At 39.3% G+C, this 24740-nt stretch overlaps 2 protein-coding genes and 1 pseudogene across 2 annotated transcripts; 2 read left to right on the top strand and 1 right to left on the bottom strand.

The window, feature by feature from the left end:
• On the top strand, positions 1-7329 carry tnfrsf18 (tumor necrosis factor receptor superfamily, member 18). Its single transcript, XM_088337240.1, has 7 exons — positions 1-483; positions 579-713; positions 852-983; positions 2789-2882; positions 2961-3031; positions 5741-5851; positions 7111-7329. The coding sequence occupies exons 1-7, from the start codon at positions 327-329 to the stop codon at positions 7212-7214; spliced, it is 804 nt and encodes a 267-aa protein (XP_088193366.1). The 5' UTR covers positions 1-326; the 3' UTR covers positions 7215-7329.
• Positions 7330-13406: 6077 nt separating this feature from the next.
• arl8ba (ARF like GTPase 8Ba) lies at positions 13407-22400 on the top strand. Its single transcript, XM_088338859.1, has 7 exons — positions 13407-13622; positions 18840-18920; positions 19014-19087; positions 20406-20499; positions 20583-20650; positions 21534-21604; positions 21690-22400. The coding sequence occupies exons 1-7, from the start codon at positions 13500-13502 to the stop codon at positions 21737-21739; spliced, it is 561 nt and encodes a 186-aa protein (XP_088194985.1). The 5' UTR covers positions 13407-13499; the 3' UTR covers positions 21740-22400.
• A 1116-nt stretch (positions 22401-23516) lies between these two features.
• Positions 23517-23606, bottom strand: LOC148364682 (U2 spliceosomal RNA; annotated as a pseudogene).
• Between the last annotated feature and the right edge of the window lie 1134 nt (positions 23607-24740).

The raw sequence follows: 24740 nt of genomic DNA, 5'->3' as shown, positions 1-24740 counted from the left end.
TGTACAGGGAGGCAATAGTGATTGTCAGTACGTGTCAGCCCACCCAGTATAGCCTGCTTTGTAGGGTGGGAGCTTGGGTTGCCACACTATTTTTTTTTTACAACATTTATTCTATAACAGGGTTGAATAGCACATTTATTGTACCTCCACCTTAGTTGGTGCATTCAAGAATAAAAGTAAACTAAAAACTATTCTGTGTTTCTTCAAAAAATACATTGAGCACTAATCTTTTTTTTTGTCTTTTAAACTGTGATGAATAGTACATGTTTCATTTCTTGTAGTGGGCAGTCAAGACTCCTCCCATAGTCACTTTAAAAACCTGTCGCATGGGGTTTGCGCTGTCCAAAATGTTCTCTCCTCACCGCATCTTAGTGGCTTCTTATACTTTGTGCGTTTGGATCTTCAAATTCGCTGCAAGCTCAAACTGCTCTGATTCACGGAGGACTCTTATAGGGGAGAATTGCTGCAAACAGTGCCCTCCAGGTAACAACAAATTAAAAATCTTTCCTTGCAGCCAAGTGCATTGATGCCTTCAAAGGGAACACACAAATCAGATGTAACCTAATTCTGATTTAAAGGACATCATCTGGTGAAGATCTGCACAAAAACAAGAGAAACTGTCTGTCAGCCATGTTCTGAACATTTCTTCTCTTCTGAATATAATGCCTTTGCCAGATGTACACGTTGCCAACTGTGTCAAGGTGCTCACAGAGGTAAGAACCGGTCAAGAAAGTCATACCAACAAAATCAAAAACAATAAAATAAGGATGATCCTTTTTTGAAGAAAACAACAATGCATCAAGCTGAAACAGCTCTGACAGGAAGTGGTTGAATTTCTTATCTTTGGACAGAATATAAAGAAAAATGCTCTTCGACCGCAGACGCAAAGTGCGAGTGTCGCCTCGGTTTCCTGTGTTCTAATGACGCATGCTCCAAGTGTGTGGAAAATACATGTGCTGCCGGCGAGATGGCAGTGAGGACGGGTAAGACCGATGTATTGAGCCTGAAACGAAGAGTGGTCGATGGGTGGATGTATCCCATAACCTCCAAGGTTGTAGGGGTTTGCTGTGTCCTGGGCAACTACTGCCTGGTGGCGCCCATATTTTGAAATGGTGAATCCAGATTCATTTTGGAGATACTGTAGATCAGACATGTCAAACATACATCCCGCAGCCCACCGTAGAGAGCAGTAAAGGTGTAAAAGAGCTGACGTCCAGCTAAGGTTCTCTTCATGTTTGGTACTATTTATCTTTGTGAAAAGGTGTTCTCAGTGATGAATATCGGAGGATATTCAGTGATGAGTATCAATAATAAAACAAAGCAGCGCTCAAAGTTATCATACAAACACTTTAATGACATTGTAAAATGTTCTGCGAATCAGGATTTGGCATCTGATAATGCACTTGTATAATTTTCAGGAGCCAGCAGTAGCAAGTAGCCTGCAGGAATACAGAGAGAGGGGAGAAAGAGGTGTGATGGCACCAACTTTGTTTGCATGGATCATTGAAAATAAGATTTATCTTTTTTTATGTTAAAGACAATACAGTATTGTGCAATATTTTCTCAGCTTTAGTAGGCCCAGCCGCGTAGTTGTAACTGATGTTATTGCCCGTTCACTGCTAGAACTCTTATTTTGTATTTATTTTTCTATTTTTAATTCAAAGCAACATGACAATTGAGGCAAGCACATTTTTATTCGTAGCTCCCCTTGAGTTTATTTAGTGTGGTGAGTTGGTGTGGATGTAAATCTACAATTTTCTTCCATTTTTTTCACTTGTTTTGTATTTATGGAACCTTTAGAATTGATACTATATGTTTTAGGAAGTTATCAAAATAGTCTAAAGTCTTGAAATGCCCCCAGGCTGTAGTTTGACACCCTGTATTTCATCCTTACGAACGGGCATATTTTCTCTGAGCTGTGTGTGAAAAAGGCCTACTTTTGCTTTTTTAAATATTTTTATAAGGATGTCACATCTGAAAATAACATTAGAATATCTTTAGGTTCAATGTGCTCTGGCTAGGAAAAAATGGGACTCTGACTAATACTGGACTTATTCAAATCTCAATTTAATTCTAAACTACTTTATAAAAACTTTATAGGCTCAGAAACGGCCAAACCGATTTTTGTGAAATTTCACAAAGTTGTACTTTGAGCCTTCGTGATGGTCGTTAGCTACTGTAGGTTTTGTTTCAAAGCACCCCCAATTAATAGCAACAAAATTGGTAAACATCTGCATTCCATGGGGTCTGCTTTTTCTACCGCCCTCTGGCGGCCAAATTGGACAATCCCGCTCCCGATCGCCGACCACTCCAAACTGCCGAACCGGACTCTCTTATGCAGACGTTTCACCAAACCATGGCCTGCAACGCATAGCCGTTCTGGAATATAAGGTGAACACCTATCTCAGGGGGTGGCCTTTTACTTACTCTTGCTATAGAGTGAATGCTCAGTAGCTTAGGTAATGAACAATCCCAGCTCACCTGTTTTCTTAGATGATTTTGGTTGTTTGCCATAGCTCTTGAGCCCCTCTGATGCCGAAGACAGACACAGAGAGTGTCTAAATGACTCCCCTCAAATTATTGTTTGACCAATCTAACAACAATATTATATTGATCAAAAAAGTTGTTTTAGCACTAGATGAAACACAAAATATTATTTGAAACCAAATCTGGTCATTTCTCAATACAACCCATTAGTTGCTTTGTTTAACATTTAGAATAGTCAATTTTGTCCAAGATGCAACACTACACTGTATGATTCCCACTAATAGACTATGCCACTCTACAGGATCTGCTTTGGGGACGACAGAGTACAAATGCCAGGCCTGCCTTGATCATGAATATCTGGACGTGAAAATGAATATGTGCAGGCCCCGAATACAGTAAGAATTTCGATGACGAGCTACTGTCATTGTTAAAGTTATTGAATGGCGGTTAGAAGAATGTTTCCTGGTCAACAGGTGCAGCACGGCGACACTACAGCTTGTGTTTCCGGGAAACGGATCACATGACGCAGATTGTCATGTACATGGTATGTTAATTTTAAATCCCAAGAAAACTCATGACATAACTGGGGACCCAAGACTTTACCTTGATACATTGGAAACGGACTCGGTGAACATCAACATTTAAATACAGTATTCAAGTGCTTATTGCGGGCGGCACGGCATCTGAGTGGTTAGCACGTCTGCGGAACAGTTCTGAGGTGAGGTCATAGGTTTAAATCCAGCTCGCAGGCTTCCTGTGAAGAATTTGCATGTTCTCCCCGTGCTTGCATGGGTTTCTTCCGGACAGTCTGGTTTCCTCCCACATTCCAAAAAACATACATGTCAGGTTAATTGGCTGGTCCAAATTGTCCCTAGGTGTGAGTGAGCGAGTGAGTTGTCTGTCCCTGTGTGCCCTGGGACTAGCTGGCAACCAGTTCAGGGTGTCCCCTGCCCACTGCCCGAAGATAGCTGGGATGGGCTCCAGCGGCCCCGCGACCCTACTGAGGATAAGCGGTGCAGATAATGGAAGGATGGATGAAGTGCTTATTGCCACTTGTCTTAAAGCGGAAGTGAACCCAAAGGAATTATCCAAAATAATTTGTACAGGTTTGCAACATCAGACGACTGATCTTTTTTTTTTAATTTCACATCATTGTTACTCTCGGCTCAGGTTAGGACCAATCACCTTTTGCCCATTTGGCCCTGTAGGAGTCTTTGTTTTCCAGGTGGGACAAGGAATTACAAAGAACAGCTGTGATTGCATCTGAGGTGGATCTGTTTATCCTATAGGCATACTGTAGGGCTGGGGTGGCCAACCCGGTCCTTGAGAGCCACATGTCCTGCATGTTTTGGAGGCTTCTCTGCTCCGACACAGGTGATGTCAATTTTCAGCGTGTTAGAAAGTTTTGTAAGAGCTTGATAATGATCCAGGTAATAGGAATCACCTGTATTGGAGAAGAGAAACCTCCAAACACATGCAGGACATGCGGCTCTCCAGGACCAGGTTGGCCACCCCTGCGTAGGGGGAACAGGTTGTCTGGGATGCTGCTCTGGATGTGGGGTAGAACTACTTTCTCAAAGCACTTCATAATAGTTGGAGTGAGTGTGACCAGTCAGTAGTAGTTCAGGCAGGTGGGTGAGGCCTTCCTAGGGAAGGGGACAATGGTTGCGGTCTTGAAACAGGAGGGAACTGTGCTTTGGCTGAAGAAAAGGTTGAAGATGGAGGTAAAAACAGTTGCCAGCTCATTGGCGCATTCTCTCTGAGCACGGCCACGTATGTTGTCTGGTCCTGCTGCTCTGTGGGGGTTGATTTTCTTCAGGAGTCTGAGTACCTGACCTGATCTGGTCTGGTCTGGTGGTCTGGGTGTGTGTGTGTCTCTGTGTCGCTGTTCGTGGCCTAAAAGTACATTAAGGTCCTCTGGCAGGCTATCTGCAGAGCTGATTGTGCTGGTGGTGGTTTTGTAGTCTGTGATGTGCTGCAAGCCTCTCCACATCCGTCCAGAGTCAGTAGTGGAGAAGAACTGATTACATTTCTCTCTGTACTGTCTCTTAGCCGCTATAACAATAGTGCAATGATTTAGTTTTTTAAAGAATACGACAACCTCACACATATTTGAGTATTTCACAGTTTTCAGGAAAAATGCTGATAACAGTGTTGAGAGATGCTAATAAGTGTGAAATTCTGCAAATGCTTGCCTTTTTTTGTTGATGTGAGAGTAGGTTGGATGGATCCAAATATTGATATTACCAATACGAAGCACTTAGATTGGATGGATACTATTGTCCTGTGATCGATACTTCTCCTCAAAGCATCGATTCTCTATGTAGATTGTGCAGCCCTTCCCTTTTCACCCAGCCGCCTTGGCCACTGTTTAAGTTTATGCCTGAGTTAGTGAGGCACACTTATAGAGGCACACTTTTAGCACCTCTTCCTACCTGGCCTGCTGCTGCCTCCTGCCTGCCAGGCCGAAGAGATGGCCAAGTTATGTGTGAATACTAACAGAAGATAAAAATGACAGGCAGACACGAAAAGGACAATGCCAGATATAATTTTTGTGGTAACTTCTGCTACTGTGGCAATACCATAGATTTACAGAAACACATGGAAAAAGCTCACCCTACAGAGAGCGGCAACCTGCAACTCAAATTGTAAACATGTTAATGTTCCTGTAAACCTATATATCCCTTGACTCTATGACAACTGAGCCAACTTACACTTTATTTGCATTATTGAATTTACTTTCAAAATATTGTGCAATGTAAATTGTAAGTTGTAGTTGACAATGTTACACAGTATTTGTATTTTCGTTACATTATTGCTTTTTTTTGTTCGACTCTCTTTGCTTATGTTCAAAAACAATTGTAATATAAATGTTTCCATTTATTTCTTGTACTGTTCAAGTCCGTAGCATTGCTATTTAATAAAAAAAAAAGAAAAACATTTTCAGTGCCTAAAATCTTTCTGCTTTGTTTATTGTAATTATGAACTAACTCTAGGGGGAAGGGTTCAATTATTCAATGCTCATACCATTTCTCAGCAAAAAGTATTGGATTGGATCGATACCAAAATTTCCAGTATTGCCCAACTCCACGTAAGAGTGCTACTGTATTATTTTGCAAATTTATGTTTTTATGACAGTGCATTCTGTGTAATCTCAGTCCCTCACTTGCTTCAACTGACTTAGTTTGTTTTAATAGTGCATACCAGTCATGAAATGTACACTTACTGTAGCTATGAATTGATTCCTCAACAGGAAGAAATGGATCGTTTGTGCCTGTCGGCGTTGGATGTGCCCTGCTGGCTCTCATTGTTTTTGTGATATTGTCTCGCAACTGTATGAATTTGGCCAAAAAATGTGGAACAGGTATGTTTACGTTCTTTCAGGGGTAGGTGTGTATTGTATGAGAACTAGATGTCGCTGTGCTGTGTAGTGCAACTGAATACGAGTGATAAAAAGCACAAGAAATCATACAAACTATGGAGACTCAAAGTGACCAAACCGCAACATTTTTCTTATCATTCTTTTGCCCAGACTTACGTGAGGTTTTTTGTTTTTTTTTTGGTACCTTTGGCAACAAGATGGCGGATAATTAGGTCAGCTGATATGTAAAATAAATTCATTCTTTTTGACCTCCTAGTATTTTAAAAAATACATGATTATATGGTAGATCATGTGTTTTTCTTATTATTTAAGTAAATCTTGTTTTTTAATTATTTTTCCCCCTAGAAAGTGCTAAATATTACACACTGTCACTTTAAGAACATTGACTTGAATTGTCTTTATTCTCATTGATAACAACGTTGTGAACCGCTGTATGCAACGAGATTGCACTTAACACTTCAGGGTAAACATGTAATAAACAGAATAAAACAGAAAAGTTTTTTTTTTAAAAATCTCAGGATGAATGGGCAAAAATATTTACAACGTAGTTCTTAGAGACTCACTTAAGTTACAATAATTGTGCAATCAAAGTGAAGAGTGCATTGTAACAATAGTACAATGAGAAGAAGTGCAATGATATATCTAACCATACCAACAGAAGTACATCTTGTAATTGTGTCTCCAGTAGCTAATATTTACTAACGGAATTTAAAATATGTATTTTTATTTATTTATGTATTTATTTATGTATTTATTTAGTTATCTATCTAATAATTTTATATAATTATAAGATTTTTATAAAACAATTTAAAATGCCAAACACAAACTACTTCATACATTTTTCTCTCTTGTTCCAGATTTTTATCACCTTAAGACTTTAGTCTGATTTTGAGCATTTGTAACATGAACAACTTAACAAAACAAGAGTTTTTCTACACTAAAGCCACATTTTAACATTTGAATATTTCTAATATCTAATATTTGATTATTGTTGTTGATTTTAAAAGTTCCAACTGTTTTTTAAACCTCCTATGATTTTTCATATCAACAATGACTTTTAAAATATTCACAGATTTAATTTTCAAGGATTAGAACTTTATTGACATTTGTGTTTGTTTTACATCAGTAGTGATAAAGTATGCTATCATAGCTGCAGGGCTCATAGCAGGACACACACAAAAACGTTATCAGTCCCAAATAATGATAGATCACTTTAATTATTTCTGCTATATTTGCTCTAGATACCCACCTGTCCATCATGGAGGAGACGGGGTTCCAGCAGCTTGACATCAGTCGATCTGATTCCAAGAATGGACTACAGGAAATAGTCACCACATTGTCATAGAGACTATAACAGCGTTGCCTATATCTGGATTGGTCAGTTAGTTGGGAGAAACAACATTTTTAGATAACTCCCATATATTGTCATCAGTCATTAAAAAATGTCATGCTCTGCTTAAGTATTTGCATCGTTTTCTCGTATTTGTACTTCAGGAAGTATTTGAACACACGTCAAGGGATGCTTGAGTTTTTTGAATGTATCTTTTAAAAAGCACTGATTAAAAGTCACAGCAATTGCTTCACTTCTACCTACATAGCAAAAAATAAAGTTCCAACGCCACACAGTGTTTCTCTTTATTTAAAAGTAATTATTCCTATTGTAAAATTTTACCCTATTTCACAAGAAGAATAAGAACAATGACTTTTAAAAATAGAAAAGAATACCAAACATTTTGCACGTTATGAGGATTATTAGAAACATTTCAGTATAATTGTATCTTAAATTAATTGTATAAATCAGTAATACTCTATTAAATGTTTAGAAATCGAAGCTAAAATATATTTTCTATAGTTACCTTTTTGAATTAATAAAGCTTAATTTTAAGTGTTTTAATTTACTAAACAAATTCAAAATATGATGTCCTTAAAATATGGAATGTGTATTATTTGTTATGGCACAAGATATGAGCAATGAAGCCAAAATAAGATGACTATTCTTCTTCTTACTGTTTTTAATCTAAAATATACAGTATAGGGTTTTTTGTATAGAATGTTAATTTTCCCGCATTATTATGACTTCACGATTGCAGCATTTTAGTTTACAAACAGGAATCAGGTCTATACTAGTGTATATCTTTCATGCAGTTATAATAATAATAATAATAATAATTTCCTTTGTATTGTCATTCTTTGTAACAATGTACACAGAACGAAATGTCGATACACCTGACCCGTTGTAGCGAGCCGATGCAGCCGCAGCCAACAGAGGGCGCCGCCATTTTACCAATGTTATAAGTCTTAGGTATGACTCGGCCGAGGCGCGAACCAGCGACCTCCCAGTCTTAAAGCGGGCACACTACCATCTAGGCTACTGAGCTGTTAAGACTTAGTGTAAAAAAAAAACTTGACACATTGTTTTATAGGTAACATAACTTTGTCTTAGTAATGAAACTTTTGTAAAAAAAATAATGAAGACAGTTATCGCAGAAGGCTGTTGTATTTGTTTTTCTTGCATAATAGGATCTAGTATCAATATTGTCTCACGTGCTGCCGGTCAATGTCGAGGTCCGGCTTATGTCTGGAGAGTGGGATGATGCTTTACACTGAAAAAGAACAGTGAACAAGGTGCTGTATCAGAGTCAGATCAGAAGGCTTCTCCTGTTACTGGTGACCATAAAAAACAGTACTATCAGTTTCATGTGGAGAGCAAACTCCTACCCCCAAAAAACGGCTTGGAGATGGATGGGTGCCGCCAGGATGTACTTTCTCAAGACACACCACAGGTAGTGGTGCCCCTGGGACCCTGGTGGTTAAGGGATCTGTGAACCGTGATATTACAATGAAAATGTTGTCTGACTACACGCTACACACATTTAGAAGTAGGTGGAGAGTTGCTAAAATGTATTTGCTACTCTTTTTTTCTATTGCAGGGACCAGTAGCTGTATTTAACTGGACATCCTAATCTTGGTTTTTGAGTTGGACTTTGAACAGGGTTAAGATTAGGCAATCGGTCGGAATGGAGAGGGGCAGTAAATGCATTATGTCAATGGGATGTCTCAAATAGAAAAGAAAAACTGTGTGTGCGTGCAACCTAGATCATAAGAAAAGCCAGGCCCCATCAATTCACTGTAGTTTCATGCATGGAGGGAGCACCTCATCAAGTATTTTGATCTCGTAGATAATGATCGATGTGGACCTCTTACTATTGTTATCTGGTCCTTTCTTGCTGCCTGGTAGCTGAGCGCTTGAGGATGATGATTTTGCACAATACATGCATTCTGAGTCAGCGGACCAGCACCCGGACCGGATGCATGCCACCATCTGGAGCCTACTGCATACACCAGCTGATTTGGAAGGGAAGCTTTGTTGTTGCTGTCTTGGAATTTGTGCGCAATTTCAGTTATTACTTATGTTAAATGTTGATTTGACTATGTTATGTCTGGTTACTTAAAAGGGGGTTAACTCATGCCCGAACCCTATTCATGAATTCTTAATTTTTGTCATGCTGAGGTTTTTCCTTGCTCTCACATAGGTTTCAGATCCGGGGATGTTATAATTGTGGCCTGTGCAGCTGTTTAAGACTCTCAGTGATGAAGGACTATGCAAATAAATCAGTGACATGTGGTCAGGACAGGCAGGTGAGACTGTGCCTCACCTGTCATCATTGAAGTACAGAATTAAAAATATATTAAATATTTACAGTTTTTCTGGGTTAAAGTTCCTTCTATTTAGTTACTCTATATAACACGCTACAGTGGGCATTTGCACGTCACACTGGGTATTTGTATATTGTATTCTTTTGGCTTTATTATTGTACTGTTCTCAGCTCAGGGATGCTGCTGGAAATGTGAATTTCCCTTCGGGGATGAATAAAGTATCTATCTATCTATCTATCTATCTATCTATCTATCTATCTATCTATCTATCTATCTATCTATCTATCTATCTATCTATCTATCTATCTATCTATCTTCTTATTCAACTTCACATTTTTGGGATTTTCATTTTCGAAATCGCTGAATTTTCAAATTGTATTATGAATTTTACTAATGCAATTTGTATGCAACGTATTACAGTGTTGAGTGTCTGCAGATGCAGAGTGAGGCACATAATTCTCTTGCCTAATGGGTGACAAATGATTCAGATTTGATGCACACCTCAGCCCCAAAATATAGAATTAATATTAGTATTAGCATGCAGACAAATTTTTTTATTTTTTTCTGATTGCATAGGATTTTTGAAATAATGGATTGCCTATCAATTGATGCTTTTATTCAAAAGGAACATCGCATAGACTTCTTTTATAAGTTAAAGTGAGACAATAAAACATTTTATTTTTTCTGCTACAGTTTATACACTGGTCTATTCCTGCGCCAGTTTAATGAATAACACATACCTGACAACCTCCACGGCTCCATGCCCTTACAAACTGTCATATTTTCCCTTACAAAATACAAAATAATCATACTCCATTTTTTTTTCAAACGTGTTTATTTATGTAGTTTAACATGTTATATTGTACATGTGTTTCGTTATATCATATATACTGTTAATTAACATTTCTTTTTGAGATACTGAGTTGCTCGACATGAACGGGGTTTATTATTAAAAAAGTTCAAAAATTAAGTAGCTTGGACGTTCACTGTAGAAGGAAAAAACACATGCAAATAGAATTAAGTAGAATAATACATTTTCTTATTTTCTGCATTAAATTATTGTTGGTAATAAACTGATTAAAGGGATAACCACAAACCTGTCTTTTTTCATTTTCTCCTTTTATACTTCCTTTTTTTCTTAACGTTTTTTACAACATAATAATTTTTAATATAATGCATCAAAGCAAGTGAGCCATTTGAAGGCTGGCTCTCTTTAATGAGTTGAGCCGAAAAAGCCGGTTCTCTAAAAAGAGACGGACTTCCTTTCACTACACAACTACCACATGGATGCAATGGGAAATCCCAAGGCGGCAGACGCATGCGCACAGTAGCATCAAACGCTCGCTTCGTTTGCAACGAGAAAAAAAACAATACTGAGATAGAGGCTACCGCGGCGAACTCGTTTGACTTGATTGATTTGCCTTTTCGTGATAGTCAGTGTACACCGGATCGTACCCATAATTGACATATTTGCGTTTTTCCGTACAGATTTTCTTGTACGTCGTACATGTCTTAAAATGCATAATAAACGTACTTTGTACGGCAAAAACGTACATGTTGACAGGTATGTTAATAACAAGATGTAGGTTGGTTTATTTTCTAAATCTGAATGCCTCACCTGACACGAACCTCATCACACGAAACTGAAATAAATGTGTCTTGCCAGGAATCTGATGAATGACAGTTAATACACACATTGTTAAATTTTAGAATAGAATATACCTTTTGTGTCATTGTTACAAAATGGGTTGAACATATTTTGACAAGGTAAGCACGGCAGGGCAGTGGTTAGCGCGTGTGCGGCACAGTTCTGAGGTCTTGGGAACCTCCTGTGTGTGTTCAAATCCAGCTACTGGACTTGCTGTGCGGAGTTTGTATGTTCTCCCCGTGCTTGCGTGGGTTTCCTCCGGGCACTCCGGTTTCCTCCAACTTTCCAAAGACATGCATTTCAGGTGGATTGGCCGGTCCTAATTGTCCCTAGTTGTGAATGAGCGAGTGAGTTGTGTGTCCCAGTGTGCCCTGCGATTAGCTGGCAACCAGTTCAGGGTGTCCCCTGCCCACTGCCCGATGATTGCTGGGATGGGCTCCAGCACCCCCGTGATCCTACTGAGGATAAGCGGTGCAGCTGATGAGAGATGAGATGAGATATTGTGACAACGAAATTGGGCGTGGCACTCCAGTTTCACATTTAACAGTGAGGATAAAAGAAAACAAAGACGATAAAGGAACAAAGAAGATAAGGTTATAATTTACACAATATAAAGGAACAAACAGGGTTGGGTAGGGTTACTTTAACTTGATTACTTTCAATTACTTTTGGACCACATCTCTGCCGTCCGTTTGCTGATAGAAAAGACCCGTGAATTCCGTAAAGATCGCCATCTATATATCGGATTCATTGATCTGAAGGCCGCCTTTGACACCGTCTGCCACTCTTCACTGTGGAACATCCTCCAAGCTCTCAGAGCACCACCCAAGATCATAGCCCTGTTCAAGCTGCTCTACAGCAACACAGAGAGCTGTGTCCGTATCAACGGCATTGACTCCGACTGGTTTGCTATCTCCAGCGGCGTTCGCCAAGGCTGTGTGGCTGCTCCCGACCTTTTTAATTGCATCATCGACCATCTGATGTTCAGGGTTAGTGAGCGCATCCCCGGAGTGTCTTTCGGCAACTACCACCTGACTGACCTGGAGTATGCTGACGACACCATCATTCTCAGCACTTCCTACAGCCAGCTGAGAGACGCTCTGGGCATTTACAGCGAAGAGGCAGCGCGGCTTGGCCTGCAAGTGAGTTGGACGAAAACCAAGTTCATGTATGTCGGTGATGGACCAGATCCACCTCCCATCCAAATTGGTAGCGACATCGTAGAGCCTGTCAAGAGCTTTGTATATCTGGGGTCCATGGTGACAGACAATGGGGACCTAAAACCAGAGATTCTCCGCAGAAGAGCCCTGGCAGCATCTGCTCTGCAGTCTCTCTGGAAACCACTCTGGCGGCACCAGACCATCGCACGCAAGACGAAGCTCCGCATTTACAACCTCGCCGTACTCCCTATCCTGCTTTATGGCTCAGAAACATGGCCCCTGAACGACACCCTGGCCACAAGAATCGATGGTTTTGATAGCAGGGCTCTCAGAACCATCGAGAACATCAGGTGGCCCCAGCGAGTCTCCAATAAAGAGCTCAGAGCCCGCACGTGCCAGCCCCAAGCATCTTCCTTGGTCGCACAACGCCGCACCCGCTGGTTTGGCCATGTCCTTCGTCTACCACCAGACCATCCGACACGAGCCATTCTCCAGTTTGACCCAAAGGCCGCAGGCTGGAGACGACCACGAGGGAAACCCCGCACTCGATGGCTCGACGTCGTTGCGGGCGACCTCCAACAACACGGAGTTGCCGTAGAGGATGCAGAACAGCTGGCACAAGACCGCCAGCATTGGAAAAACCTGGTTCATCTGGTCAGCTCAACGCACAGGGACGGGACCCCCCGACCTTCGCTGGAGCAATAAGTAAGTAAGTAAGTAAGTAATCCAAAAGTAATTGAAAGTAATCAAGTAAAAGTAACCCTACCCAACCTTGGGAACAAAGAAGATAATGTTATAATTTACACAATATTTACACAAGAAATGTGGGCATGTAGGATGTTACATACAGTTTTGGGATCGTATTAGTGCAAATTTTGCATTCAACGGGTGCATTTATTTACAAAATAATAATTGTGACGCTGCTTAAAGTTTTTGTTGAGCACACGGCAGTGAAACTGTCCTGAGAAGTGAAATCTGGGCTGGGCCTGAGCTTCCTCCCTTCGCCTGTAGAGGCGCTGGTTGATCCCCTTGGATCCAGACTAGTGATCACATGACGGCCTGGCCGCCTCCCACACCCCCCTTCGTCTCCTCCCTCCTGATCTGGAAAAGCCCAACCAAACATCTGACAGGGAGGGAAGAGGCGAACCACCATCGACTTCCCAAGATGCTGGCACTAATAAACCGGCTCCTTGACTGGTTCAAGTCTTTATTTTGGAAGGAGGAGATGGAGCTGACCCTGGTTGGTCTTCAGTATTCGGGAAAAACCACATTCGTCAACGTAATCGCTGTAAGTCTCCGCCTGCTAGCTACGGCTAACTAGCCTCATGCTACTAGCATAAGTGCTAAGGATGGGAGAACGATGACTAGGAAGAAGTCGTCTTCGTCATTTTATCTTCCATAGGTTAAACCATAAAAACGTAGTAATGTTATAATTTCAAAAAAAGTATATTTCTTATTTCTTGGTACATAATTGTTAAAGACTGGTAGAATCAAGCTAATGTTTGGCTTTTGAGTTTATGACGAGTACAGTATTATATCATCAATAACGGACATAAAACGCTACGTTTTCACTGTAAAAAAATGCAGTAATGACTGTTCCATACTCTTTCAGCATTATTTGTAAATGTACTATTTTGTTTAAGGTTTCCAAGTCCTAGCTACTATCAAATTATGCATTCATATTTAAAGTTGGGGTGCATCGTTTGATGTGTCGTTAAAATGTTGAAAGTTTGATACTTTCTTTATTAAGTATGTGTTAACAATGTCTAACTGATTTCAAAGAACCATTAGGCTTTACTGTCCACCTTGCCTGTGTGCTTCTTACTTTTTACAGAGCTGAGTGAACATATTGGGTTCCTGAAATGGGGTGTGCTGGAGAGTGACGTAATGCTTGTCCCCACAGGTTTTTTGTCTTGTGTTCATTTGCTAGTGTAGCATGAAAATGGTGAAAGTCAGAAAAGGCCCCTTTAAGTAGAGTTCAAATGCTAACCCAAACCCTAAGATAGATGAAGTAGAATTTATTCTAGCGTATTTAAGAAATGCATATACTTTCAAGCACACCATGAACGAGCTGACTGAGGCTGCAATGATGACACGAGCCAGCGAGTTAAAAACTTATAAATTTTTTAGAGCTCTTTAAAAAAAGCTCATTCTGATAAATTATTCCACACTAAAATAGTTTTAAAAGCAACATTTCATAGAAGTGGGGGCGGCAATGGCTCAGGAGGTAGAGGGCTTGTCTTGGGATCAAGAGATCGCAGTTCGAATCGCGGCTCCTCCGTGTTACATGTCGAAGTGTCCTTGGGTAAGACACTGAACCCCTAATACTCCCAATATGCACGTCAGCGCCTTACATGGCTGCGCGGACGCTATTGGGAAATGTGAAGCACACTGTAAAGCGCTTTGGGAAGTCTTGAAAAGCGCTATATAAATGCAGATCATTTCATTTCAAGTAATTTGAAAATTGTACCGCTCAAGATTCGTGTGATCAAAATCAAGTCATGTTGTCTCGTAAAGTAAATGTTTTAAAGAAACACTGTGCATTATTAGGCGCCTCCTATTGTTAAAAATCATCACTCATTTAACATATGTATTTATTCAAATAATAAGCAAAAAATCATGAACTATCATATAAACGTACATTTCTTAAATACTTGTAGTCTGAGGAATTTGCATTTGTTTTACATATCATGAGCCTTGCCTACAGGTAGCTAACATATTTGTCTTGCTCCTAAGGGTACCAAAAAAGGTTTGACAAATTGATTATGCGGTTCTCGCACTTTGAGTCCTCCGTAGTATGCATTCTTGTGGTTTTCCCACTGGTTTTCGGTTGCACTACACAACAAATTTGTATCAAATAAAACGCAATGTGCCTTTTAAGGTTAAAGTCTCTGGAATTAAGTGTTTACGGTTCATGTAAAAAGGAAGATTTCGAGGTTACTCTCACTATTAAGCCAAATATTTTGTTTTCGAGGGAGTTTCAGAAATAATGGAACTTAAGGTGCTTTGTAATCTATACACACACACACACACACACACACTCGTATAGAAAAGTTTGTTTTGAATATTTAAGAATGTTTCAAAGTGACATAAAATTTATGGTACGGTGCAGCACTCACTCGAATTAAAAAAAAAAGCAGATTATTTCACCCAATTGTGTGGAAAACTATGTTTCTTCTATGTGTCTATGCATTGGCATTGAGTTTCAAATGTTGCAGGTAATGCATGCCCTCATCATAGAAATGAGTGGGATGGGTCCAGTTCTATATTCTGCTATTACCGGAATGTGTCCCGGGGTGGATGGCATCAGAATTTGGATCATTTTGTCATGTTTTTTCGGATGACAGCTGCCGGTCAAATATGAAATTATGACGGTGATCTTTGTGTGGTCCATTTAAAGGTTAGGGCCATTTTCTTGCAAATGTTCAGTTTGGATGGCAGCAATTTGCTACAATAACATTTAAATTTATTTTATTGCATTTTTTTTTGTTTACAGTATTTTAGGCTACAAAGTATTCAGGCCACTAAAGTTTCTATTTATGGGTTATTAAAATTTGAAATGAATGCAACCAGTCCAGAGTGTGCCCCACCCACGGCCCTTAGCCTAACCCAGGGTTCAGTTCGATGAGCTCCAGCACTCCCACGATTTTGGTGAAGATAGGCAGTTGGAAAAGTAATAAGTGACATATCTTTTGTATTTTCAAAATCAATTCTACAATTCAAAAGTATAGCTATTCAAAGGATAAACTTGTTAATTATCAATACAAACGTGTTAAAGATTTCTTTTTGAGATAAAATGTAAGATGTTTTAAATACCAAATCCACATTTTCAAAATTAGTATTTTTATGTTTTTTTTTTTACGTTAATTAATTCTAGAAGTTAATAAATATGTATTTAACCCAACTGTTAACTTATACTTTTCCCCTGTATTTTATGTTTTCTAATGATCTCAAACTGTATACCCTGTATTAGGATTTCTTTTGTTTTTCTGTAAACTGTTTTTCTTTTCTGTTTTGTTTGTCAGACCAAACTTGTTTCGCCCATTCCTGCTCTCATCGCTAATCTGCTACGTATAATAAGCAACATTTAATTTACGGCAAGTGGGGGAAAAACAAAGAAAGATGCTGAAAGAATTGTGTTGTTTATTTGGGAGATGAAATAATCTTTACACGAATTATGTTTATTCTAGATAGTCAGTTTTGCTGTGAGTAAATAGGTGCGGCTTAGTGTTTGTAAGGTTTATAATCGCTTAATAAGGAAATATCCATCATCTATAAGGGGAGAAATTCGCTGTGGTTGACAGGTATGATTCAAATATACAGACGATCCCCTACTTATGAACGAGATACGTTCCGGACGATCGTTCGTAATTTGAATTTGTTCCTAAGTTGCTTCAGAGCTATATTTTGTATTTTTAAGGTTTATATACGTGTGTTTAAGGCTTGTATGAGTAGCCTGTATTGGTTTTTACTAAAAATAAATATTTCATACAATAATATGCTCTATAAAGATAAATAAAGTGAAGTTTAACTTACTTTTGGAAGATGGGCTTCAAGAGTTAGGCTACTTCCTCCTCCGTGGTGGAAAGTGGCCGAAAAAAGTGATCCAACAATTTTCTCAACCGCATCCAGCTTCCTTATTCCACTTTAATTTCAAATGAAACAGCTCGCCTCTTCTTTACACTTTACACCAACCATATTGAATGGATGCACGAAATAATAAACAATAAAAAATGTCAAAGTTCTTAGCGCGCTGGAGATACACCACAGTATGTTTACACACGAACTGGGAAGAGGAAGCCGGATTTCTTCTTCGGGGTGGATGCTGGGTGAACTCTCATAGCGCCACACGCTGGTAGTGTAGCGACCCTCGTTCATGCACGACACAAGGTTTCACAATCTCTGGGTTTATTGCCTGCATTCAGTAAATAAAACAATACAAAAGTCAGGGGTCTCTGTTCTCGACTGCAATTATCTTCAACGCTTACAAAAATCACTTAAGCAACGGCAAGCAGACAACATGCGAGCACATTAATAATGAAACTTCGATAATAACAATGAACATAACTTTCCCACGTACCTGCATTCAGTAAATAAAACAATACAAAAGTCAGGGGTCTCTGTTCTCGACTGCAATTATCTAAAATATTGAAGATACAAAAAAACGGGTCATCACTCAACAGGCCGCACCTCGTGGCGTGTTTGCATCAAAACATGTTGCAATTTCATTTCAAGCTGTATTAACTTCTTATTTAGTGCTTTTTTAATACACATCATTTAGAACAACTTATATATCTTTATATACAAAAATAATTTCGAAAGCAGCTCAAATGTCTAGCAAAATATGCATTTTTTTATCCAACTGATATTGGGCACAGCTTACCTTCAACGCTTACAAAAATCACTTAAGCTACGGCAAGCGCTGAAGCCCATAAAGTGCCAACCGAAAAAAACAGTCGCAGACGCCCATGACTTAACAACTGAATGAGGTACCGGAATATTAACAGTAATACAACAAAAACACAGATTTTGTGAGAATTCAAAAAAACATTCAAAACAATCAAATTTCAACTCTGTTACACCAGCGCCGGAAAGAAGCACTACAGTACTGTCCTGTACTCTGAAAAGCGTGCACAATACAAAATTTAACTCGCAGCAATTTCCGGATATTATTCGACATCCCCCCAAAAATGTTCTTGTCTACCGTTGTCTGTAACTCGAATGTTCGTATGTAGGGGAGGGTCTGTATACAAATGTATTTGTATACATATTTAACATGCACATATAATGTCACCTGCTTTTCAGGAAGCTTGTAAACGTTTTCTGTGTTGTAACTTCACTTTAGTTACTTGTAGTCATTTTACTGTTTTGAATCTAACGTGTATTTTTTATTAAATTGTACTCCTTATCCACGATGAGGAAATCTAATTCACACTTTAAATCGACAACAATTAGCACAGTTTTGGCCTAGTAATGAATGGTTGGTCAGATTGGGCTTCTGTTCCACCCTGCAAGTACTTCCTCCAGTCATAAGACTGCAGCATTCATTTCCACTTATCTGTGTCAGGTGATCTCATGTGATCTTGTGGTGTTTTTTTTCCGCTTGTTACATGTGTTTGTGTGAACACTAGAGGTCGTGCTTATACAGGCCAAAACGACTGACTGGGACATTTTTTTTTGTTCACACACATCAGTAACATACTACGAATGTATAAACAAAAGATTAAAACAAAATGTCTCCCATAGTGTAATATTTAGTTAAATGAAGGAAATTGCCTTACAATAAATGTATACTCAAATAATAATTAGACCATTAGTTATTAACTGGTTATTAGTTTTACCCCAGCAATCAGGGGAAACAATATGGATCTATAAGGTTGGGCGCCACCAGGCTGTACTTGTCCAGGACACACCACAGGAAATCCATGACCCTAGTGGTTAAGGAATCCAACCAAACAACCAACCAACCAATATCTGTTGTAAATCTATCCATGTGTCTTTTCAGTCAGGCCATTTCAGTGAAGACATGATTCCCACTGTGGGCTTCAATATGAGGAAGGTCACCAAAGGAAATGTCACCATCAAGGTTGGTAATTCTAGCTTCCTTCTTTATTCTTTCCCTTTTTAATGAATCAAATTGTTGTTTTTACAATGATTAAGTTTAATCTATGTTTTGCAGATCTGGGACATTGGAGGGCAGCCAAGGTTTCGGAGCATGTGGGAACGCTACTGTCGAGGTGTCAATGCCATAGTGTAAGTATTGTAGTTTTGGGAGATTTTATCCTTTGATTCATGCAGTACCACTCTACAGGACCTCTCTGTTGAGAGACTGAAATAAGAATTTAGAGCCAACACAGTAATCCCTCGCTTTTAGCAGGGGTTGCATTCTGAGAACCCGCGAAGTACAAACCTTTATTTAATTATTACTTATGATGTATTATTTTATTTTACATTGATAAAAAGAACAAGCCACAATTTACAGGCACACGCATTTGTTTAACAAATAAATGTAAATAACTTCTCTGCTATCAACTAATTATAAAAACAATCATGGTGCGCTACGTTATTACAAAATTGATTCAGGACATGATCATCTTTACTTCATAATAGTTTGTCATATGTAGACATTTCTGGAAAACAGAAAATGTGGTGTGAAAAGAATATTTCAAACAGCAAGTTTTACTATACCTTTTGGGCACGGCTGCAGGTGCTTTTGTTGACATGATAGCCTTTAGAGAAACTCCAAATTGAAAACGATTTCTGCGTACCTATTGTATGTTCATTAAGCTGTTTGATGTACGCGTACAATTTAGACCGCAAAATTTAAAATTGGTGAAACAAAGTTGAAAAAGCTTCCAGGGTCATTAGCATATTTTAGTAAGATAAATGTAGTTGTAAACAAATGCATACCTTATCAAAGATTTCTTAAGTAAATGTTTTCCAAAATATTTAAAAAAATACATTACCCGAAATAAATATTTTTATTTTAACTTCTTGTGTCCGTTTCATCTGGAGGGATGAAAGCTTGACCAACTTAGTGCCAAGGTGCCTAACTTGTTTGGGCATTTGGGTTGGCCATGGTCCAAAATGTTTGTGTGTGTTTTTTGCATTTTTTCCCCTTTTTTAATTTCTTTGTTATTGCATGCGTTTGTCTTGCTGTCGGTCACCCCTCTTGAGGGATATGACCAAGATAGATAGATAGATAAATAGATAGACAGACATAAAAATGTCCAGGGTGTTGATAGGTTCCCTGAGGTTGACCCAGTTTTAAATCTCTAAGAGGCCTTTAGTTTTTTTGTAAAGCCTTTGCAGATGAAAGTAATGAATATCATCATTGATGATCTGTTGAGCCGAATGTTAGTCTCCCATAGCTTTTTTGGGATACCGTGAACCGAAATGGGACTATCAAATTAGCCTCATTTTTTAATTGGAAAAAATACCATTGGATCCATGGATTGCATATTGATAGGTATCAAGTGTGGTTACATTACAGAAAAAGTTCAAATGTAATTGAGTGTTTTTTTTTTAATTTTGTTTTAAGTGCTACTTTCATAATACTACTCTTTTCCAGATACATGGTGGATGCAGCAGACAGAGATAAAGTGGAGGCGTCAAGGAACGAGCTTCACAATCTCTTAGACAAACCTCAGTTGCAAGGAATACCCGTGAGTATTATTTTTTGTAAAATGTTTTTTTCTTACTTAACTGGGTCAACCACTTTCTCTAAGGGTTACTCATTTTGTTGCAGGTTTTGGTACTGGGGAACAAACGAGACCTGCCGACCGCTTTAGATGAAAAACAGCTTATTGAGAAAATGTAAGTCAAGCCACACTGTAGACTTGGGGTGTCAAACAGACGGCCCGTAGGCTGCTAAGGGATTGAATCCGACCCGCGAGACAACGCTCAGAAAAGCGCAAGAGAAAAACAAGCTGCAGGTTGAATTATGTCCACTTGATGTTGCCAAAGCCAGATGCCTCTCACAAAGACACTGTACCTGTATTTCTGTCTCTCTCTGTCTCTCTCTGTCTCAGTTCCTCTTTTCCCTTTCTCTCTCTCTGTGTTTTACCTTATTTTGCTCTCTTCCTTTTTTCCTTTTCTCTCCTCTCTGTCTCTCCTTCTCTTTCTATTTCTCTTTGGATTTATTTTTTTCTCTCTTTTCCCCCTCTCACTATTTCTCATTTAAACTCTTGTTTCTCTCTCTCTCTCTCTCTATCTGTGTCTCTGTCTCTGTCTCTCTGTCTGTGTCTCTGTGTCTCTCTCTGTCTGTGTCTCTCTCTCTCTCTCTGTCTCTGTCTCTCTCTCTCTCTCTGTCTGTGTCTCTGTGTGTCTGTCTCTCTGTCTGTCTGTCTGTCTGTGTCTCTCTCTCTGTCTCTCTCTCTGTCTGTCTGTGTCTCTCTCTCTCTGTCTTTGTCTCTCTCTCTCGCTCTCTCTCTCTGTGTCTCTCTCTCATTTCTTTCTTTCTTTTTTTTTATTTCTCTCTAATCTACTAGTCTGGCCCCCGAGATACTGTTTGTTCTATTTTGTGGCCCCCGAGTTAAAATTAGTTTGACACCCCTGCTTTCGACGCTCCTTGATTTTTCTCAATCATGGCAAAAACCACAGTTCACAAGATAACAAGAGAATAGTTTTAGTATACTATGATTATATTTGCTGTAATTTATTTCACATCAATTTACACAAATGTTTTTTCCCTCTGCAGGAATCTGGCAGCCATTCAGGACCGGGAGATATGTTGCTACTCGGTTTCTTGCAAAGAAAAAGACAACATTGGTGAGTTGAAAGAAAACGGGAGGAAATACTTTTCCCCGCAAAATCCCTTCAACAACGCAGGATGTTTGTTTTTGTGTCCATTTAGATATCACCCTTCAGTGGCTCATTCAGCACTCAAAGTCCCGGAGGAGCTGAAAACGATGAGTGGGAGATGTTGATGCCAGCTGTTTGCCATGTAACCGTCATGCCACGTCGGACGTGTCCTTAACTCACCAGATGCACTCTTCTGCGACCTTTTTCCTTTTTCTATTTCTACCACTACAACCTACAAACTCTTTTGGGATGCATTACTCTGACTTGTAATCATGTTACCAAACGAATGAAATGTAATTGGCATTATTTGTTCCGTAAATTTGTACAATGTAACTTATGATAATGTCCTGGTTAAATGGTACAGAAGCAGTTTTATTTTTTATTTTCATTTTTTTCTTTCGCTTATCCATTTTCCCTCCATGTATAAATATTGTGATGATTAGGCAGCCAGGCAGGTCTATATGAAGCGTATCCAGCTTGTATGATTTTAATGGCAATCGCGCGTATGAATTATGTGACCCTATTTAAAGTCTGAATGATCAACAAGGACATCTTCTGCGGGATTGTTTTGTGTATATTGTACTTAGCTTTGTAAAAATGAAGCCTCTTCGCTATCTTTTGTTTTGCACCTTGTCCATGGCAACTTTTGAAGTGCCTTGCACAAATGTCTCATCGGAAGCAAAGCAGCACGCAAGATATGTGCCAAGGGGGATTAAAACAACAATTACAAAAGTGTGTTCAATTAAATGCTTGCTTTTTAATAGATGAACTAAACTGAGTTTTGTTTTCCAATTGACAGTGCGGAAACTGCTACAGATGCGCGCTACGTTGTTTAATTTAGCCCTTTGCGTCACTACAAGCCTTAGAGTATTTTTCTTAACAATTTAGCAGTTTCATTGAGGTTTTATCCACAAATGAGGTAGTGAAAAAGCGGTTTGTCAGGCAATTTCTCTCAAACTTGTACATCAATCACTTTTAGACTAGGAGGACAGGTAGTGGTTAAAAACAAATATAATGTTAGTGGAAAATCCCTACTTTCGACCAGGTTTACTTTGGAGAATGTTTTCATGCTATTTCGCGTTTTTTTGTTAATGTCGCCTGAAAAATGGTAGACGTAAGGGTCTGTTTCCAATACAATCCTAACACCAACCCAAACCACCCAAACTATGTGTATAAAATATGTATAATAAAAATAAGTTTATTAGTACTGTACAGTACTTGAGTATTAAGCTGACTTAGGCAGCATTTGTGACTTTAAATCATGAGATGGCGGAACGGAGGTCAAAATTTCAATTTGCGGAGACTCCCAATCCCCCATGTGAGTAAAGGGACCTGAGGAAGGCTCCGCCACACTAAAGCGGCAGATGGCCTCAGGATCTTCAGCCATTGAACCACACCCTAACCTGGCTGAGCCTCCTCTGTTGTCCTGCAGCGTATAACCAGGGTTGGGTAGGGTTACTTTAACTGGATTACTTTCAATTACTTTTGGATTACTCCAATACCAAATATGCTAATAAAAGACAAAAGAAACTAAATATGATTGAGTTTTTTAACTCTGGATAGTGATAGTTGACCAGTAGATGTCACTGGAATGTGTTGTTCAACCGTAAACAAGTGGATTTTTTGTTAAATCAATGTTTGTTTGTTTTATGAATTAAGTTTATTTACCATAAGCAGGCGCTTGATAAACTGTGCCATTAAGTATTTGTCAAGGAACTGCACAGGGTTTTTAAGGGTTATTGTTCTATCTTCGTTATTCATTATCCATTATCGGTCAGTTCATAATCCGCTACAAAGCCTAGGAGCCGGGACACTTACTCTCAGCCAAAAGGCCAAGCTAAGGTCCTAGCCCTAAAGCCTTGCTGCGATCATTGCGAATGCACCGTTCCCGGAGGTACTGCAATACCGGGCCGATGCGTGGAGTGGACAGAGCTAGCTCTTATTCCATCTCCGAAATGCAAAAATCAAAGATCATGGCAAGAGGTACGGCCAAACAGCTACCATTGTCCATTATAGTTCACAAATCCAGAATAATGATTGTGGCGCGAGAGAACCAAATCTGACAGTCAGACTGTGACAGTATTGAGTAAGGAAAGCTGTATATGTACTACTGGTGTACAGGGTTGGGTAGGGTTACTTTAAACTGATTACTTTCAATTACTTTTGGATTACTCCAATACCAAATATGCTAATAAAAGACAAAAGAAACTAAATATGAATAAATTTTGTGCAGGCTTGGGGAGTAACAGAATACACTGAACGGCAAAAATGATGTTGGCAAGCTGTTTGGATATATTTTCATTTTGTTTCTGTCGCATTTTATGTTGGTTTTGCCGGAGATCAAAGCCAGGAGATAAAGTTTACCACGTGTTGTGAGTCATAATTTTATTCATATTTAGTTTATTTTGTCTTTATTAGCATATTTGGTATTGGAGTAATCCAAAAGTAATTTAAAGTAATCAATTCAAAGTAACTCTACCCAACCCTGCGTATAACATGCATATCAGTCATGACACCTGCTTTACAAATGGTCCTACGAGATAACATGTATCACAGTAAAACTGTACGGGGAATATTAAAAGGGCAGACATAAAGCTGCGATGTTTTTCTAGTGACGTTTACTTGTGGCAACGTAAAATGGCCGCTGTTTGCCTCACTTTTCTTGCGGTGAAAAAAATAAAATTGATATTTTACTAATACCATCTCATCTCATCTCATCAGCCGTACCGCTTATCCTCATTAGGGTCGCGGGGGGGCTGGAGCCCATCCCAGCCATCTCCGGGCAATGGGCAGGGGACACCCTGAACTGGTTGCCAGCCAATCGCAGGGCACACAGGGACAGACAACTCATTCGCTCATTCACACCTAGGGACAATTTGGACCGGCCAATTCACCTGAAATGCATGTTTTTGGAATGTGGGAGGAAACCGGAGTGCCCGGAGGAAACCCACGCAAGCACGGGGAGAACATACAAACTCCGCACAGGAAGTCTGGAGCTGGATTTGAACCCACGACAGGTTCCCATGACATGAACTGTGCCGCACAAGCGCTAACCACTGCGCCGCCGTGCTGCCCTTACTAATACCAGTCCATCTATATAGGA

This window comes from Urocampus carinirostris, chromosome 6 (genome assembly GCF_059441175.1).
Source record: "Urocampus carinirostris isolate Australia breed hairy pipefish chromosome 6, RoL_Ucar_1.0, whole genome shotgun sequence".
In the NCBI taxonomy this organism is placed as follows: Eukaryota; Metazoa; Chordata; class Actinopteri; order Syngnathiformes; family Syngnathidae; genus Urocampus; species Urocampus carinirostris.
The sequence above is the reverse complement of the archived record's forward strand: the minus strand, read 5'-3'. Positions and strand labels throughout refer to the sequence as shown.

Bases quoted from the DNA above. Each gene is read 5' to 3' on its own strand.
- arl8ba (XM_088338859.1), top strand. From the start codon at position 13,500: ATGCTGGCACTAATAAACCGGCTCCTTGACTGGTTCAAGTCTTTATTT. The intron at 19,088-20,405 runs GTAAGTATTGTA...ACTCTTTTCCAG, and splicing joins CGAGGTGTCAATGCCATAGT to ATACATGGTGGATGCAGCAG. The intron at 21,605-21,689 runs GTGAGTTGAAAG...GTGTCCATTTAG, and splicing joins CAAAGAAAAAGACAACATTG to ATATCACCCTTCAGTGGCTC.
- tnfrsf18 (XM_088337240.1), top strand. From the start codon at position 327: ATGGGGTTTGCGCTGTCCAAAATGTTCTCTCCTCACCGCATCTTAGTG. The intron at 984-2,788 runs GTAAGACCGATG...GCCACTCTACAG, and splicing joins CGAGATGGCAGTGAGGACGG to GATCTGCTTTGGGGACGACA. The intron at 2,883-2,960 runs GTAAGAATTTCG...CCTGGTCAACAG, and splicing joins ATGTGCAGGCCCCGAATACA to GTGCAGCACGGCGACACTAC.